At 43.9% G+C, this 19,671-nt stretch overlaps 1 protein-coding gene across 1 annotated transcript in view; it reads left to right on the forward strand.

Moving 5' to 3' along the window:
- Positions 1-19,671, forward strand: part of RAB3C (RAB3C, member RAS oncogene family) — a 200,602-nt gene that overhangs the window by 154,240 nt on the left and 26,691 nt on the right. The window contains exon 4 of the mRNA XM_073343988.1: positions 19,035-19,159. Within this exon, the coding sequence (XP_073200089.1) occupies positions 19,035-19,159 (125 nt within the window). The remainder of the gene's footprint in view (positions 1-19,034; positions 19,160-19,671) is intronic.

Raw genomic sequence — 19,671 nt, forward strand, 5'->3', positions numbered from 1 at the left:
AACACCACTTTCTACAAGCCATTACCCTCTGATCCCACTGAGGGTCACCAAAAGAAACTACACCATCTGCTCAAGAAACTCCCTGAAAAAGCACAAGAACAAATCTGCACAGACACACCCCTGGAACCCTGAACTGGGATATTCTGTCTGCTACCCAAGATCCATAAACCTGGAAATCCTGGATGCCCCATCATCTCAGTCATCGGCACCCTGACAGCAGGATTGTCTGGCTATGTAGACTCCCTCCTCAGGCCCTACGCTACCAGCACTCCCAGCTACCTTCGAGACACCACTGACTTCCTGAGGAAATTACAGTCCATCAATGATCTTCCTGAAAACAGCATCCTGGCCACTCTACACCAACATTCCACACAAAAATGGACTACAAGCCATCAGGAACAGTATCCCCGACAATGTCACGGCAAACCCGGTGGCTGAACTTTGTGACTTTGTCCTCACCCATAACTATTTCACATTTGGGGACAATGTATACCTTCAAATCAGCGACACTTCTATGGGTACCTGCATGGCCCCACAGTATGCCAACATTTTTATGGCTGACTTAGAACAACGCTTCCTCAGCTCTCGTCCCCTAATGCCCCTACTCTACTTGCGCTATATTGATTACATATTCATCATCTGGACCCATGGAAAAGAAGCCCTTGAGGAATTCCACCATGGATTTCAACAATTTCCATCCCACCATCAACCTCAGCCTGGACCAGTCCACACAAGAGATTCACTTCCTGGACACTATGGTGCTCATAAGCGATGGTCACATAAACACCACCCTATACCGGAAACCTACTGACTGCTATATGTACCTGCATGCCTCCAGCTTTCACCCAGACCACACCACACGATCCATTGTCTACAGCCAAGCTCTATGATACAACCACATTTGTTCCAACCCCTCAGACAGAGACAAACACCTACAGGATCTCTATCAAGCATTCTTACAACTACAGTACCCACCTGCTGAAGTGCAGAAACAGATTGACAGAGCCAGAAGAGTACCCAGAAGTCACCTACTACAGGACAGGCCCAACAAAGAAAATAACAGAACGCCACTAGCCATCACCTTCAGCCCCCAACTAAAACCTCTCCAATGCATCATCAAGGATCTAAAACCTATCCTGAAGGACGACCCATCAGTCTCACAGATCTTGAGAGACAGGCCAGTCCTTGCGTACAGACAGCCCCCCAACCTGAAGCAAATGCTCACCAGCAACCACACAACAGAACCACTAACCCAGGAACCTATCCTTGCAACAAAGCCCGTTGCCAACTGTGTCCACATATCTATTCAGGGGACACCATCATAGGACCTAATCACATCAGCCACACTATCAGAGGCTTGTTCACCTGCACATCTACCAATGTGCTATATGCCATCATGTGCCAGCAATGCCCCGCTGCCATGTACATTGGTCAAACTGGACAGTCTCTACGTAAAAGAATAAATGGACACAAATCAGAGTCAAGAATTATAACATTCAAAAACCAGTCAGAGGACACTTCAATCTCTTTGGTCACTCGATTACAGACCTAAAAGTGGCAATTCTTCAACAAAAAAACTTCAAAAACAGACTCCAAGGAGAGACTGCTGAATTGGAATTAATTTGCAAACTGGATACAATTAACTTAGGCTTGAATAAAGACTGGGAGTGGATGGGTCATTACACAAAGTAAAACTATTTCCCCATGTTTATTCCCCCTTCCCCAGCCCCCACTGTTCCTCAGACGTTCTTGTCAACTGCTGGAAATGGTCCACCTTGATTATCACTACAAAAGGCTTTTTCCCCCCTGCTCTCCTGTTGGTAATAGCTCACCTTAAGTGATCACTCTCCTTACAGTGTGTATGGTAACACCCGTTGTTTCATGTTCTCTGTGTATATAAATCTCCCCACTGTATTTTCCACTGAATTCATCCGATGAAGTGAGCTGTAGCTCACGAAAGCTTATGCTCAAATAAATTGGTTAGCCTCTAAGGTGCCACAAGTCCTCCTTTTCTTTTTAGTAAAAAGACTGGTGTTACTCCGCAGTTTCCTGCTCCTCGTGTCAGCTGTTGTCCCAAAGAGCCAATTCCAACAATATCCCACATAGCAAAGTGCTGCTGTAGTAGCTCCGAGATTGTCTAGAGGGACCCAAAACAAATACATCACTGTTTAATTGTTTAACTCTTATTTCCCTGGTTGATGCTAATCTATATCACCATTGCCTTTATCAGTTAACAGTGTGATCAGGGGAAACACCATCTGGCAAATCTAATTTCAAATATCAAAATAATGGCAAGAATGTGCAGAGAAGAAATATCCACAAATACCTGTGGTCAACATTTCAAAAACTTTGGGCCTTCATTTATGCCCGGAGAAAGTGCACAGTCAAACAGGGAAATTGTACTTCCAAACTAGTATTGGTGCAAGGAAATGTGGCAACTGCAAGTTCCATACTACATTTTGGAGTGTTCAAACAAAGCACTGAGCCTGGCCTGATAATAGAATAGGCAACTGTGATTTTAAGAGATCAAATCATGATGGAAAAATGTTGACTTGAATTTCAAAATTAGCATGTAATGGAATGCAATAGATGTAATCTATCTTGATTTTAATAAAACGTTTGATACCGTGTCTGTGTCATTAAAATCTTCCCAACAAAATTCAAATTAACTTAGATAAGAGCTTTGTCACACAGATTGTAAACTGGCTGGATCATGAACAAAATAGTACCATATCAAGGGTGGACTAAGATGTCTAGTGGGGTTCTGCAGGGATTAAGGTTCGATATAATTTTACTAACATCTTTGTTAATGAATTGGGAAAGGAGTTACAGAATGTGTTAAATTTGCAGATGAAACTAAATAGGGAGGAGTGAAGAAGTGATAGGGAAATAATACAGAAGGAACTGGCAAGATCAGAAATAGTAGAGGCGATTGCAAAATTAGGTTAAACCTGGAAAAATGAAAGCTAAAACGTGGGGAAATATAATCCAAAACACAGATATACTAGAAGTTGGAGAGACTTGAAAAGCATTCCTGGCAAAAACAGGCCTAATGAGAGTAGGGGACAGCAAATGTGAGGTGAATTTTTTATGATATGGCAGCAAAAAGTCAGTGTAAATCCTAAATCCTAGAGAAGTTACATTCCTACATCCTTGGGCTTTGTGCAAGGCAGAGTGAATTTCATTCTGCAAACACGTCTGAGGTAGAGAAGAGGCAAAGTAATACTGTTCAGATCTAGGTTAGGCTTAGTCTTTCAGACCAAATAAAAACTAAAGTTAGGGTTAGGGTTTGATGGCACCAAATGATAAAAGTTATTCTTAGGAGATTTCAGCCCCAAATGGTGAAATCTCACAGGATCAGCTGTTTTAATGAGATTTGGGCCAGAGCCGAACAGAACTACAAAATGGCCCCATCCCACTGTGTTTAACACCTCTGAGAATCAGGCTGCTTATTTAGATGTTTAATTTTAGGCATCCAAGTTTGAAAATTTTGGTGTAATATGAACGGTGTGAATATTGGATTAAATAAATTGTATTTTTAAGTGATATAAACCTTCATGCATCAGGACATAATCACTGACTGACAGGTTAGTAAGAAACTTCCCATAATGGCAAATTACCCCATATTTGTCTACTCTGGGGTTTCTTGCACCTTTTTCTGAAGTATCTGGTACTGGCCATGGTTACACAGGATATTGGACTAGATGGACAACTGGTTGCACCTGCTTTGACAGTTCCTGTGTTCTGTGCCGCAGAGTTTATCCTGCAACACTGGAACAATGGCTTTAAACAACTAATGTGCAGTTATTGAATAGTTTTAAACAGGTTTTTTATTTCGAAAGAGAGGACAGTTTGATTAAAATGTGTCCCATGATTTTGGGCAGTTTTTAAACTATACATGCACAACTTCTATATGTTTTTCATAACCAGATCATGGCTTTTATATAACTGACTATTACAAACCAGGAGCTGTAATCACAATGCACTACTGATGCTTCATGTTAGTATAATTGCTGGCCCCTCAGAGCAGCAGTGTTATTTTAACATTAGTTAGTTTAGCCAAGTCTTGAATCTCAGATCTGCGTGGTATTTAACCGCTTCATGCTCAAAACGCTTTGATTCGAGTATGTGTTTTCCATGCATAGAGAGAAACCATATACTTTCAGAATGACCTTTGTTTTATATTGAGAGAATAACACACCATGAAAGAACAAAAGTAAGGTCTTCCTGAGAGAGCACACAATGAGTGTATCTTCTCTATCTGCTATGGACAGTAGTATGTTCCTTATATTTGAAGGTGTACACTGAAAACAGATACAACAACTGCTTAGGTAAATACAAGAAGGCTCCTTTTGACATTACTTTACTACTGTGTTTTCCAGTTGTATTGTTCAGACTTCCAAAGACAGTCTCTGCAATCAGTGTAAACTGATGATTAACAGGATCATTTATATTGGGGCATCTGGAGAACTAAACAACAGGGATAGTCAAAAGATGTGCAAGAACAAACTGTATTTTAGTCTCAATGTTTTCCATGAATATTATTTTAATCAGAAACACTTCTATTCCCTCTCCTTCCAAACCGTAATCTTTGATGATTGTGCATGCTGTGCGTGTGTAGTAGTAGCTTTGAAGGATCATAATTTAACAGCAAGTTTCTCAGTAGGGTGAAGATGAAAATGTGCAGCCTTTTGGTCTTATAGTGAATTGCTAAATCAGTTTGCATGGTGTGACACAGCTCACAGCCTTGTGCTTGACATGAAAACTCTCCATTAACATGTATTGTTACTATGCCCCGCTGTGAAAAATGTGTTAAATTAGTTGGATGACACATAAGTAATCCTCACGGATTATGGCCACTGCTTTACCTTGTTCCAAGATAGAATTTTGGGTTTCTTCTTTGAGTCAGATAAATATTAATAACTTTAATTGGTACATTTTTATCACTATATGAAAGGTATTTTGACAGACCCAGACCAGTGGGGTACAGAACTCTGATCGAAGGCAAATATACTGGCCACTGGATGAATAGTTTTCTGTTCCCTGAGTAACCAGAGCAGGGACTGCGCTAGAGCAATCAGGAACCTGCTAGAACCAATTAAGACATGCAAGCTAATTAAGACACCTGGAGCAAATTAAGAACATACTAGAATCAATTATGGCAGGCAGACTAATCAGGACACCTGGTTTAAAAAAGGACCTCCCATCAGTTAGTGGAGGGCATGCAAGGAGCAGGGAGTGAGAAGGTGTGCTGCTGGAGGACTGAGGAGTACAAGCATTATTGGGCTTCAGGAAGAAGATCCTGTGGTAAGGATAAAGAAGGTGCTGGGGGGAGGCCATGGGGAAGTAGCCCAGGCAGCTGTAGCTGTCATGCCATTGATACAGGAGATGTAGCTGTCATGCCGCTGATACAGGAGATGTAGGCAGCTACTATCCACAGGGCCCTGGGCTGGAACCTGGTGTAGAGGGCGTGTCTGGGTTCCCCCTCCATGCCCCCAATTCCTGATTGTACACCGGAGGAGTTGACCTGGTCTGTGAGCAACACCAGAAGCGAAGGTCTAATTTGGAAAAGGATCTGGCCTGTCCCCGACTCACTAGGTGGGACAACAGAGACTGCAGAGATTGTTCTCCATTTCCCCTATGCTGGCCAGTGATGAGGTTAGCTGAGTAAATGGCAGGTTTGAGCCTCTAGCAGAAGCAGCCAAACTGAGGGCTACCGTGAACCTCTGAGGTGAGCAAATCTGCCAAAAAGTGCAGGACCCACCAAGGCAGAGGAGGAACTTTGTCACAGTGTATATGAAGTAGACTGGACATCTCTTACCCATTGATACTGAGCAAATTATTCATTGTTTTCTCCAAAATGTCTATGTAAACAGTCAGTTAAAGTCTACCAACCAATGAGGTGAAAAGATATGCAAAACAGAAAAGGAATGAAATGCTGTTGACTTTGGCAGATAATTTACTAACTATTTTTAATTATACTATCATCTGACAAGGTTCAGAGTGGTAGCCATGTTAGTCTGTATCAGCAAAAACAATTTGCATAAGCTTTCGTGGGCTAAAACCGACTTCATCAGATGCATTAGTCTCTAAAGTGTTTTAGTCCACGAAAGCTTATGCCCAGATAAATTTGTTAGTCTCTAAAGTGCCACAAGGACTCCTCATTATCATCTGAGTTGATTCACACCTGCGGTCAAGGCCCACATAACCCTGAGGGGATCAGAGTTTTATATTATAGTTCATAGGCACCTTCCTCTATGTTATAGAGGAGCAGCCTATAGAGTCCACAGAAAGGAAACTCAGATCACACCAAAGTGTTGCATGCTGGGACCTGTAAAAGTCCCATGCCTCTGTAGTAGTCTTGTTTAAGTGCCAGCTGTAGAGTGCTGACCGCACAAGATGAAGAACACAATTGTGTCCCTATCCTGATGTTCTTCCAGTCTAAACAAATGGACATCACACATCAGACACAAAATGTATAGTGGGGCATAGAGAATGGCGTATAGGCCTATCTTAGAGCATAGGCATTTTTCTAATGTAAGGCATGGTGACAGCATTTTGAATGGTAAGTGTTAGTATTGGTGGTGCGCAACAGGGCTCTTGCTAGTGCTATATTGGATAGGGAAAGAGTTTCACGTGTAGGTGAAGGCAGGGAAGAAGGCAGGAAGCACAAGTGTTCCAAGTATACAGCAGATCAGAACGTCTGCAGTATGATCCATTTTATGCAAATTAGGTGTGGTGGCAGGCTGCTGAATTGTTGGTCCTAATTCCATCTATAAAACATACATATTAATTTTTTTCAGCATAATGATCTTTTTCAGTAGCATATATCAGCCACCCTGTGAGTTAGCATTTGAGTATCACAAATGATTTCTCATCTGAATATTGCAGATTTTCAGTACATTTATTCAAAAACCTATTATACAGGCATGATGCAAACTGAAACTGAATTGTAAATCTTAACAAAATTGCTTGTATTATATTAGATTAAATTTTATTCTAATCTAAAATGGTATTCACTGTGGGAAAGAAGTAGTGCATAAAAGCAGTGACATAATTTCCTGGAGGAAAACCATGCCTTATGTGAGAGTTAAAATTGAAAAACATTCTGTGTCACTAACTTTGGGGGGAAATGCCTTAACATAATATAGTTGTTCTTAAAATTGAAAGACTTGAAATTCCCAGGTAAGAGTGTACCCAAAAAAAAAGTCAAACATTTGAATACAAGGAAATGCACTGTTAACGTCACCCAAACCGTTAGAGGCTACACTTCCACTTCCCTTTCAATCCTGCACAGCTGTGAAATATAGCAGCACCTACCTGACAAGCCATCCACCAGCAGCCCCCCCCCCCCCCCCACACACACACACCCAGCGCCCCCCGCCCTCCCATTTAAACACAGGTATAAGTCTTGGACAGGTCACGGGCCATGAATGCTTGTTTATTGCCCATGACCAGTCCGTGACTTTTACTAAAAATTCCTGTGACTAAATCATAGCTTTAGTTATGATTTACTGAATGTGTTTATCCAATTTGTATGCATGTATCATTTCTGTATCTGAAGTTAGGAATATTGTCTATGTAACAATTACAGCTGTGTGGGTATGTGCTTAGGAAATGCCCACCAGACAGTAAGCAATCAGCCTTAATGGGCCATTAGGAAAAGACAATCAGTCTTCGAAGATGTGAATCCCCCATCTTCCCAGGAGTTCCTTCCTGTGGACCTTGCAAATAAGCTGTCTCATGGTTGCCCTGACACTGCAAGGTCATGTGATAATGTCACCTGGTACAAAATACCACCTTGGACACTGCTGGTACTTTTCCACTGGAAACAAAGGCTTCCTGCCTTATGTGAATTCTGTTTAAGGCAAGGAAGCAAGGCAATCTAGACGCTCCTCCCTTGCCTGCCCAGGAAGGAAGACTGCTAAAAACACCTGAAGAGAAAGGCAAGGTTGAGTACAGACTGGACCCCTTTCTCAGCCTGGAAAGAGAAATAACTGGAACTCTAAGCTACAGAAACCCTGCAACTTGCCCAAAACAACATTTGGGGTGAGAAATTACATTTTGTAACCTGTTTCTTGAGTGTATTAAGCTTAGTTTGCATGTTTTGTTTTATTTGCTCAGTAAGCTTCCTTCTTCTGTTTGCTATCCATTATAAGCACTTAAAATTTACCCTTTGTTCATTTCAAAACCCAGTTTGTGCAATTCATATTTGGGGGTGGGCAAAAAGCCTGTGCATATCTCTCCTTTGAGGGAGAGGGTGAATTTTAATGAACTTGCGCAGTGCAGATCTTTCTATACAGCACAAGACAATATTATTTGGGGTTATTCCCCAAAGGGGGTGTGCACGTGAGTGCTGGGTGAACCCTTGAGCTAATTCCTCTCACACACAGCTGATCTCAGTGTCTGCGTCCATTTGCAGCTGGGTGGGTCCCTACCTGTGTGCTGGAGAAGGCTTGAGGGCCTGGCACAGCTAGGACAGGGTGAGGAAACCTAGGCTGGTGGAACAGGCGGAACCAGTGGGACCCCAACATATCAAGTGTCATCCTGGATTATGGGTCCAACCCATCACATTCTCTGGCCTTCATATTTCTCTGTGTCTCAGCCCTTTCCTGGGCCTCTTTCTTCCCCATCATTAGCCTCCCAATTTCTCTGTGCCTTCTCTGGGTTCTCTTTTAACCCATTTCTCCTCCACCTCCTGGCCATCCCCTACACATCCCCTGTGGTGTGTTAATTGCACACGCAGATCATTCACAATAGCTGACATTACTGGGCTAGCATATAGCATATACACATACCATATTGGGATAATCAGAGCCGTTTATATACTGGCATGAATATAGATGTCATTTAGGATGTGAGCTTTTTACTTTAATGTTTAGCTCTTTTTTTTTTCTGAAGGCACTAAACTCTTTCTGAATTGAGAGGTTAGAAACTAGGGTCACATTTTCTAGTGTGTTGTTACCAAAACAAAATAAATGCATTCTATCAGGAGGTAAGCTTATTGCTACCACCTGAAAGGCTTATAAATATATTTTTATTCTTGTTATCTGAGGACTGGAATGTGGCTTGTGGTGTTAATTTATGAATTTGCTGCCACAGAGGCTTATGGCAGATTTTCCTGATAAGGTTTCCTTTCACTCTTGTTCACTGGTAAAAAATAAAGGAATTTGACTTACAGTAGATCCAGTTTCTACTGGAGTAGGGCAAAGCTGTGATTTTTCCGTGTAATGCTCATTTTCTCTTAACTAGTCCGCTAGCAGTAAATGAACCAGAACTTCATTAATGTCACACCTGTCACACAGCTTCTGCATGTTCAATATATCTGCCTCCCAGGGAAGGTAAAAAATTAGCCTGTAGTTGGAAGATGCACACAGCAGGACCTTGCACAAGGAAGATAAAGTCTGTCAGTAGGAGGTATTGAGTCAATGATATTCTTCAGCTTCCGTCAGCGTAGGTTTATTTCACAACTAAAGTGCATTTTTAACTACACTTGCCCTTTAATTCAGAAAGAATTGAGTTTGTGGAATGCTGTTTGACCAGCCTGGTCAATATTTATGCATCAAGGCCTGTTGCTGGCAAAATCAGTTTACCAACAACAGAATGTTTGGTATATCCCATTTCTACTACTCCCTCCACTTCTCAGTGGCTCCCATTTTCTTCCCACTCTGTGGTGCTGAAGAAAAAGAATGTTTTATAATTGTTTTGGTTCTTGGCACTCAGTCTCCTCTGCCCCTGTCCCTGCTGGTCCACTATCCCACCGGGGGGACTTAGTCTGCTGTCTGTAACACACTAGTATTTCCTCCTCCAAGATAAGAGTAGAATTGGGACTGACAGAGCAGATTCACTCAGCATAGTTGAGTGAGAGAGATGAACATCTCAGCACTAAAATCAGCAGCCATTAAACTAACAGTGACGGGATCCAAAGGGAACATGTTAAGAGATTCTAACATGCCCACTCCCCTTTGAATCTTATGAGCAGGGCGCACTCAAAGTCATTGTCTTCTTTGTGATGACTATTTAAACCTTTGCATGGAGATAAAGGCTGGTATAAAACCGCTGTATTCTCAGTTGTACGGCGGTTCCGGTTAGCTCGGCCCGCGGCAGGAGAAACACAATGTTTTAGCCTGGATATTCTGACTAGTGTTCAAAAGTTGAAAACTTAAAGTTTTCTTAGTTAGTAACTGGAAACTGTTTTTTCCAGGGATAATTCTCCAAACTAGTTGTGTTTCTTGCAGCTGTGTACAGTCCTGAGCTGCCACTGGGTTGGGTGCATTCTGGTGAATGTTTGGATATTTTTAATACAGTAGGAATATCGAAATGATCCGAGCCATAAGAAGTTTAAGATTCAAATAAGCATCCAAATATTGGATGTTTACCTGAGCCTGCAAAGGCTACCCAGGATTGTGCTTGCCAACAATCCCATTTTGGCCCAGACTGGCCAGGTTTTTAACCTCAATCCTAGGTTTTTGTTGTCCTAGGCAGCTCAGCTAACAGCTGATGTGGAAAAAAAATGGATATCGTCCTGCCATAATGGGTTGCCATGGGAAACAGGTGGAAGGCCTGAGGCTACCTCAGCTTTCTGTCTCCTTACTCAGCTGCTCTGCCCCCTGCAGGGTGTGAGAGCTAAATATAAAGCAGCCAGAGAGCAGGCAGAATCCAAATGACAACCCAGTCTGAGCACTGAATAGTTCTGTAGTGCCCCTACCCCTATCCCATCCCAGGGGCTGAGTGGGGGAGAAAGAAGGCCGAAAGGTAAACAGAAAGCTGGTGGATGCATGGGATTGAAGGACATTAAGGGAGATCTGGGAGGACCCAGAGAGACACTGGGTATCACAAAGGTCTAGAAGACAAAGGAGGAGTCTGGGTACCTGGGATTACTCACTAGAGAATAGAGGACATTCAGTAGGGTGGCAAAATCTCCAAACCTGCCTCATCTCCAACAGAGCTGAGAAGAATGCTAGAGCCTCCTCCCTCCCCCGCCCCCCCAGATGAAAAGAAAGGAGGAAATGTTCCCCACAGGAGAGAGAGTAGGGGAGATGCCCCATATCTGTCCAATCACTAATGGAGAGTGATGCCTCCTGAACATGCTGCTGGAAGACCAGGCCTTCTGCCCTTCCTTGAAGACATGGGGGTAGGAGGCTACTTGGCCTTCTCCCTCACAAAGGCTACTGCACATAAAGGAAGGAAGCTTATTTGGAAATAGAGGAGTTGGGCGGGGCCTCCACAGCTTCAGATAAACATCCAAACTTGCAGATGCATAATGCTGAGGCTTCAATCATTGAAAGTGTTATAGTAAAGCCAACCTGGGATCCACCATAATTCATATAATTTGCAGCAGCTGGCAGCCCAACCAAACTCCTGGCTTTTTGAAGAATTGTTTCTGGGCAGGAGGAAAGAATTGTTAGGAACTCGGCACAGCCTCAGCAGTAGCCTCAGCACATAAATGTTTCTTTGGCAGGATACTGCACTCCAGTTAATTGCATACTTTTGTCTGAAACTAGCCCATCATGAGCCCAATATGTTCCTGAACTTGCTGAAATAAACAATGTGCATGCCTCCCTCTGGAGCATAGTCAGTAGGGACTCACTGCCGACAGTACATATGATCGACCAGATATTGGGGAGCATAGCCAGGCACAACTCACCGGTGTGATGCTTCCTGCTGGTCATCCTGGGAATTTGCTCTCCAGCCTCCGGAGCATCCTCTGTAGGCTGGTGTCCCACTTGCCTCAGGCTCCTGTGTCCCTCCCAGTGCCCCTTCCCTCAGGGTTCTGTCCTCTGCAGTCCCCCCACAGTCTCTGGGTCTCCCCACCCTGGGGAATCGCCACCCACTTTGCCTCAACAGCTACTGCCAGTCCTCATCTAGCCCCCGCACACTGGGGCAGACTGCAGTCTGTACCACTCATCATCAGCAAGGAGGGTTTGGGCCTGCTGCCTTTGCCTAACCTTGGACTGCCCCTCTGCAACCCCAGTACCTGCTTTAGGCCTTCAGCAAGGCCTGCAGGCTGGAGGTTTTCCAGCCTGGAGCTCCCCAGCTCCTCTGGCCTTTCCCCAGCCCTGGTTCACTCTAGGTACCCTGGTGAGCTCCCAAGCAGCCAGGCCCATCTCTCTCCACAGCTAGAGAGAGACTGCCTGAGCTCCTGACTCACAGCCTTTTATAAGACCAGCTGTGGCTGCCTTCCCCCTCAGCCTAGCCTTTGGCTTTCACCCCCAGACCTCTCCCAGGGCTGGCTGCAACCCTTTCAGGCCCAGAGCAGATGACCATCCAGCTACAGGGAGCTTTGGATTAAAAAAAAAAATGCATGGTTTACAGATGTTTATAGAAGGAGTTTATCATTGTTGACAGATGTATTCTTCTTTGGGGTGTGCTCATGTTGATTCCATTCTAGGTGTGCATGTACACCCATGTGCACAGCTGGAGATTTTTGCCTTAGCAATATCCATAGAGTTGACTATGGTGCCCTCTTGAATGCCGCGCTCATGCGTTGGTATATTAGACGCTGCCAACACTCTCAGTTTCTTCTTACTGACTATGACTTGTCTTGCATTGCAAGAGCATTAGCGATTCTTCGCAGCCATTGTCTGTCGTCTTTGTATATAGTTTGTAGGTACATAGTTAGCCATTAAGTTAAGAGTTAGGTTTGTTGGTCATTAGAGTTGCTGGGACTTCGCCCTGGAGCGAGGCATGCCCCGCTCTCCCGGCTTCAAACCATGCTCGTCATGCAGCAGGCCGATGCCTATTAGTGACCCACATGACAGCTGTTTGAAGTGTTTGGGGGAGTACCATAGAAAGGACAAGTGCAGAATCTATAAGAACTTTCACCCTACAACCCAGAAGGAGTGAGATATCTGCTTGAGGGCCCTCATTGGATCCCTCCCACTCAGACCCCACACTGAGCACCTCAGCATTGGTGCAGAGCTCGCCGTCGGCACTGGGCTCTGCCTGGCACCATTCCCCCTCACTGGTGCCTAAGAAGCAGCAAAAGAAGAAGAGCACCAGAAGGCGATGTACCTGCCCTGGGACTTCACAGGGGTACTGCTGAGGTCAGACCACCCAGCCCAGCCAGGGATCTGACTCTGGGGAGTGGCAGGGGACCCCAGCTCCTCCTAGGGCCCTTGTTGCTCAAAGCAGCCCCGGCGGCTAAAGAACAAGCAAGCCGCACCACAGACACCGCGCCAGGTGCCGGACTCAGCTTAAGGGCCCAATACCTAAAGGCAAGCCGGTCATAGGACTGCTCCATAGCGCAGTGGAGCATCCTTGGTTCCCAGACTGCAGGCGTAGATCCCCATCTCTGTGGTCTAGTACCCTGGCACCACGTCTCCGGTCAGAAGACCCAGGTCCCCAACGCCGCGCTCTCCCCCTACAAAACATGGGACACCACAGTTGAGGCACCAGTCCCCGTACCACCAGTACTGGCGAGCTTCCCACCAAAGATCGCCACAGCTCAGGTCACCCTCATCCAGATGGACTTCCAGACATCAGACCTCTCTGAGGCAAGATCACTCCCTATTGCAGCACCAGTTTTCATTCCCCCGGTACCGCTTGTCTGGCAGGCACCAATGCTCACCTCACTGGTCACCAACCAGGGTCAGTCAGCAAACTCAGGCCTCGACAGCTCCACCTTGGCCCCCGGAAGGGCAATGGTCAGAGTTGGATCAAGAGTTCAGCCCCTCGCTAAGGAGAGGTGATTCACCGCCGACCCATGAAACTGGCACAGCACCTGTAGCGACAGCAGGGACGGGGCCCGCTCAGTGGCCGTATTGGACCCCGGGAGCATGCCCATAATGCCAGTCCCATATTCCCACCAGTCCTCCCTCACTGCCTTAGACTAACCACCGCCGGCACCGGAGTCAGAACACAGTACCAAATCCGATATGGGGGCAGCGCAGGAGCCGTCCCCGGAGAAGGAACAGGAACCCGCCCCTCCCTAGGCGGTGCAGTTGTCATCATCGTCTCCAGACAAACGGGTGGTGAGTAATTCCCAAATGGGCAACCCCCCCCAACGACTTCATGGAGCACCAGGCCCTTCTTAAGGGTGGCTGCCAACTTGAACTTCAAAACTGAGGAGGTCACGGAGGAGTCCGATGACCTCTTCAACATTATTTCCTCCTCCACCCCAGCCCAGGTCGAACTACCCGGCCACCCAGTGGTCCTTAAGCTTGCCAAATTGCTGTGGCAGACCCCCTTCTCAGATTTCACCTATTTCTAAGAAGGCAGAAAAGAAGTACTACATCCCTGCAAAAGGGTTAGTATATCTGTGAACACAGCTTCCAGCGGCATTACTGGTCATGTCCCCTGTTAATAAAAGGGACAGGCCGGGGCAAGTCAGTGGCATGCTGAAAAACAGAGGCCAAGAGACTGGACTTATTTGGCACAAAGATTTATTTTATTTATTTCAGCTCAGACCTGCACTATGTTTCAATAATTCTCATTTAAGATGGGGGGGAGGGAAGACCATAGTTCTCCTCAATACCCCCCTGAATGAGAATATACCTACCACAGGAGAGAAATACACTAAGGCATTGATGGGTCTTAGGACTTATTAATGCACAGGTTTCCAAATGTTTCTCTTTGCAAACCTCGCCATGAGTGGATAAGACTATTCTAGAGAATTTTCATGGGTGCAGTAATAAGGTATTTAGGGATTTGTTCCATTTGATAAGGATAGATCTTCTGTGAGTACATTTTCAAAAATGGAATCCCTAGGGAATGCCTGTCCAGATGCTTGTTTGGTCACAATATTTGCACATACAAATACCTACACAAATGGTTATCTGAGCAGATGATTAGCCATTTGCATGCACAAGGATTTGAAGTAGTGCAGCTGTGGAGGAGTTCACTTTTGCACACAGACCAGGTCTTCTGCCTTTTGAAAATGTGGTCCTGTTTTCTAAAGGCCAGATTCTTACTCAGGTAAATCTTCCATTGACCTCAGGGAGAGTTTTACCTGAATAAAGATCTCGGGATATTGGGCCATAGCTGGTAATTTCCCATCGGAGGGAGGGTTAAATACAGGCTTTCTAGCAGCTGTGGGGTAGTTCAGAATGCACAGTGCTAGTGTCCCATGGTGTTCTGACTCAATCCCTGCAAGGGTATGGTCATAAAAGACACACTAATTCCCCCCTTTGAAAGCTCTGTGTTTGTAAGAGATGATGTAACAGAAAATGACTGTCTAGGCAATGCTGTGATATTATTCCCTGCTTCTGTAAATGGTACTGTAAGGAAACGTATAAAAACATGCCACACCCCATTAATCTAAAGAGCCTGCTTGTTTTGAGAGGTAGTAAGAGTTAAATTTAATTATTTTACAGCAGAAATAGGTAGGGTTTGAGCCTTCGAGCAAAACTATGTGTGCGCGCGTTCATGCACCTGAGCCTTTCTGGACTATTTGTTTTTAAATGTTTATAGTTTTATTGTACACAAAATAGCATTTAAAGGCTGTCTTCCTGAAGAGGCAGCTGCCTGCTACAGAATAGCTTCCGCACAAATGGCTAACACCATCAAACCTAATTGGGGGGGTGGGAAGACTCTAGTATTGACAGTGTTCTAAAGCAATGGTCCAAACCACTACACTAACATTAGTGTGAATTGTAGTGCTTTGAGGCACTACTGCAGAATGGTGAGAAGACAGTGTTGTTTTAGTCAGCATTTTACCAACATGCTCTTGTCTTGCAAGCAATATGGCTGGCTGAATTGCAGTGCAAGACTTGAATTGATCACTGGAAAGAACAAATCATTGAACTGCTGCATTAACGTGTGTCTGTGGTGCCCATTCAATAAAAAAAATTAAAGCATGTTGTGGATTGCATACCTACAATGGAACTAGCATATGAAAGATTTGCAGGGTAAATTACTATTGCCATACAGTAGGTCAGTCAGACTGGACAACAATTGCTATATTCAACTCGCTGCAAATATCCACTTTGCCTTTTCATATCTTCAGTTTTCCTGAGGCTAAAGTTCTTTTCAAGGACAAAACTACATAGTTTAGGTCTGTTAGAAGGTTGTGCCATTTTAAAAGTCGTATATGCAAGGAAGGGGAAAAATTGTGTTTTTAATAGATGTTTGTGTTGGCTTTTGTGGTGACTTGTGGATGAAAAGATCTATAGAAGCCATTAGTTGAAATGTATGTCAGAGGAAAACATAATGGTGGTGGCCCTAGTAAATTACTTTGAATCCATTCTTCTATTGATGTGACAGTGTAGTGAGGAGGGGATGGGGAGAAATTTGCACTGAATACTCCCACAGACAATCATTTGCATTTCTGCACAGCAAAGGCATCTCTGAACAGAAGCAGATCATGTAAGACTAGTGAGAACTTGGGGTCAAATTTTCTTTTTCTGACTCTCCTTCTGTCCTTATTAAGGACAAGATCTCTTAACTTTTAGCTGAAATAAGAAACTCCCTACAACTTCAAAATGAGATCTAGACCAGTCAGATTATCAAAGACTGTTAATTTTATTTATTTATTTATTTATTTATTTTGGTGGGAAGAGCTGTGTTTTGTATGCTCAGGTTCTCAAGTACTAGAAGGCACAACAACACTTTTTAATAAAGGGTGTTTCTAATTCTTATGTTCAGACACCCAAACCAGTATGTGTGGTGCATACACATGTAAACCAAACAAACGGTTTTACAGTGAAAACCTTTGTATTTCGGATTTCGCCTTGCATATAAATGCATGACTAACTTACTCGTTGACTAGAACTATTTATTTTACTCTCACTACACTTTTATTTTTAAAAAATCTTCCATTTTCCACTGAAATATAGAATGCCAATGGGCTTGAACTCATGACTGATCACAAATAAGAGTCACTAATGGGTTGATTTGAGTTACTGCCATGTCCAAGTTTACCACAGTGACCACTGTAGCTCTGGTGAAAACTATTAACTGTATTCTGATTAACCACAAATTCCATAAGAACTCAGCATGGTTCCAAAAATACATTTCTGCCAAAACTAATTGATGGTGTCCTATTTTCTAAGTGATAGTCTCTTTAAGCAAATATAAATATTAATAAAATTCTGACCTCTATAGACTGCTCTAGTTATAGTACCTGATGATTAAGACTATGATTTTGTCTCAGAGGTCATGGTAGTCATGGAGTCTGTGACCTCCAAAGACCTCCATGACTTCAGCTTGCAGTGGCTGGGAGCTGTAGGGTCCCCCCGCCACCCCTCCTGAGCTCCAAAGCCACTGCAGGCGGTGGGGGTACCCCACAGCTCCCAGAAACTGCAGGGGCCCCTCCAGAGCAGCGGGGGTACCCTGGGGCTCCAGGGTACCATGGCCAGCGGGGGCTCCCAGAGCTCCAAGCCACTGGGGAACCCCACAACTCCAAGCTGCAGGCACCAGGGGACCCTGGAGCTCTGAGCCCCATGGGCAGTAGGGTCCCCAAGCTCCAAGCCAGGGCCTCACAGCTGCCGCAGGAGGTGTGGGAACCCCACAGCTCCCCATTTTATCACATATTTTTAGTAAAAGTCACAGGCTTCCATGAATTTTTCTTCATTGCCTGTGACCTGTCTATGACTTATTAAAAATATATCCATGACAAAATAGCCATTTGAGAACTTGCCTTCAAAAATGTGAGGTAGAATTCCCATTTTAATGTTGGAAAAAGCATGTCAGACCAACGAGAACAGTGTATAAACAAATACTTCAGACCACATATATCATCATTAAATACTTCAAATGCCAAATATGTAGGTCTAGATCTTCAGCCCCACTTCATCTGCCTTTTGCTTACTATGGTGGAGCAAAGCCTAAAGCCAGCCTAACCAGCCCCTTGAAAATTCCCATGCAGTGCAAATCCTCAGGTGGTGTAGAGCTGAAGTAGCAAATTCTGTGCAACTCACCCTATGGCCTCAGTGCAGGTGATGTGTCATTGGGAGAGCCGTGAGTGGCTGAGCCCCTCCATGCTCCAGTGATATCCAGCTACTGGAATGAATGTTTGAGGGCTGTGTGTTGGCACTGTAAGCTACAACAGACTGCTCTAACTTGTGCTGGGTGTCTGGACATAGGCAGATTGGCTACAGGATCTAGGGGGTTACAAAGGTGGCAGTCATTTTTGCACATGTCCATCCTCTGGTCTTGCACTGAGTACAACCAGAGTGGAGGATTTCCCACATCGTGTCTCTGCCATGGTACCTGGGTAAAGTATAACATGGTAGGTATGCACAAAACCTATGGACTTCCAAATATATGCATAGTATAGCTATGTGGTGAAAAAGTGTCACTACTGGGTGTACAACCAGAACTTTACAGTTTCAAAAGTAACTGAGCAACAGCATTATGATGCTATTTAATCCTCTCTTATGCCTAACCAGGGCCTCCCTGGACAATGGAACCAAACTCTGCAGCAGCAGCTACTTAGTTCTGTGGATGTATCATAAATAAATTTTTTAAAAAAGGAAACAGAACCATGGTAAGACTGGTTTGCTGCTGCCTAAAGTCAGGAAACAAGATTGTGATAGTGTGAAAAATTATCTAATACAATATCGTGATGACACATACTTTTTTTGGATAACATAACCCTGTTAGCACAAAGGGCTCCAGGGCAATATGCTGGGAAGAAATAAGAGGAGGAAGCCAGAATGCCTTTGAAGTTTTGCTGTTAAATTTAATTTTGAAAGGTGGAAGATAATATATAAATAAACTGTTCATTTTTTTTTTTCTAAAAAACACTCTGGAAGGTCTTTTGTTACAATGTGAAAATACATCATTTTTATGCTAATGAGAAGGAGAGGGAAGCATGGCAGTTCCTTTTCAGTAATAAAGGAAGAAAGGCTGCTGGCAGAAGAAACCCTGAAAGGATTCTGTCTTCTGACCAGGGGGATTGTAGACTATACTAATATTACTCCTATGTTTTGTGTCCTACAACCCTATGCTTATTTGAACACCAGAACTGCATAGAACCATTTTAGTCCACATGTCAGTTTTGTCCTCATTTGTCTTGTTATGATTCTGTTTAAATTTGATTTTGGGGGCAGTTTAATTTGCTTTAACTCTTTCTCTCTCTCTCTCTTTTTAAGGTCAACTCAAATCAAAACATACTCATGGGATAATGCCCAGGTTATTTTGGTCGGTAATAAATGTGACATGGAGGACGAGCGGGTAATCCCCACTGAGAGAGGCAAACATTTAGCAGAGCAACTTGGTAAGAAGAGAAATGATGAGCAGGTTTTGTGATTGACTGTAACATTGCACTGAGTACTATCACTAATTGCTGCAAGAGTTTTAACAAAGTTCATCCACCTGCCAGTATAAAGAAATCTATCCGTAGCAAGTGATATGCAACACCTGCCTTCTACGTTTGCTGGCTGAGATGTGAGCTACTTGTGCTGGAATCATTAGGACTGTAATACCAGTAGAATGGGGTACACAGTTAATGCTACATCCTGTGGTGGGTTTCTTCAGTGCTGTGACAGGACACTGCTACCCGCACAGTTTCCTGAAGGAGCCCTTGAGTTTAGAGTAGAGACTTGTTTGGTATAGCATCATAGTCAGTTCTTTATTCTATCCCTTAGAGAGTATGGTAAGGGTTACTAAATACAGAAAATAACATTACACACTACGCACAAACTAGGAAATAAAATAACTGATTCTGCTTAGTTTTTTTATTTATGAGAAAACAGTGAGTGATTAAGAGTAACACAGTAAAATTAGCTT

Source organism: Lepidochelys kempii, chromosome 5 (genome assembly GCF_965140285.1).
Source record: "Lepidochelys kempii isolate rLepKem1 chromosome 5, rLepKem1.hap1, whole genome shotgun sequence".
Classification (NCBI taxonomy): Eukaryota; Metazoa; Chordata; order Testudines; family Cheloniidae; genus Lepidochelys; species Lepidochelys kempii.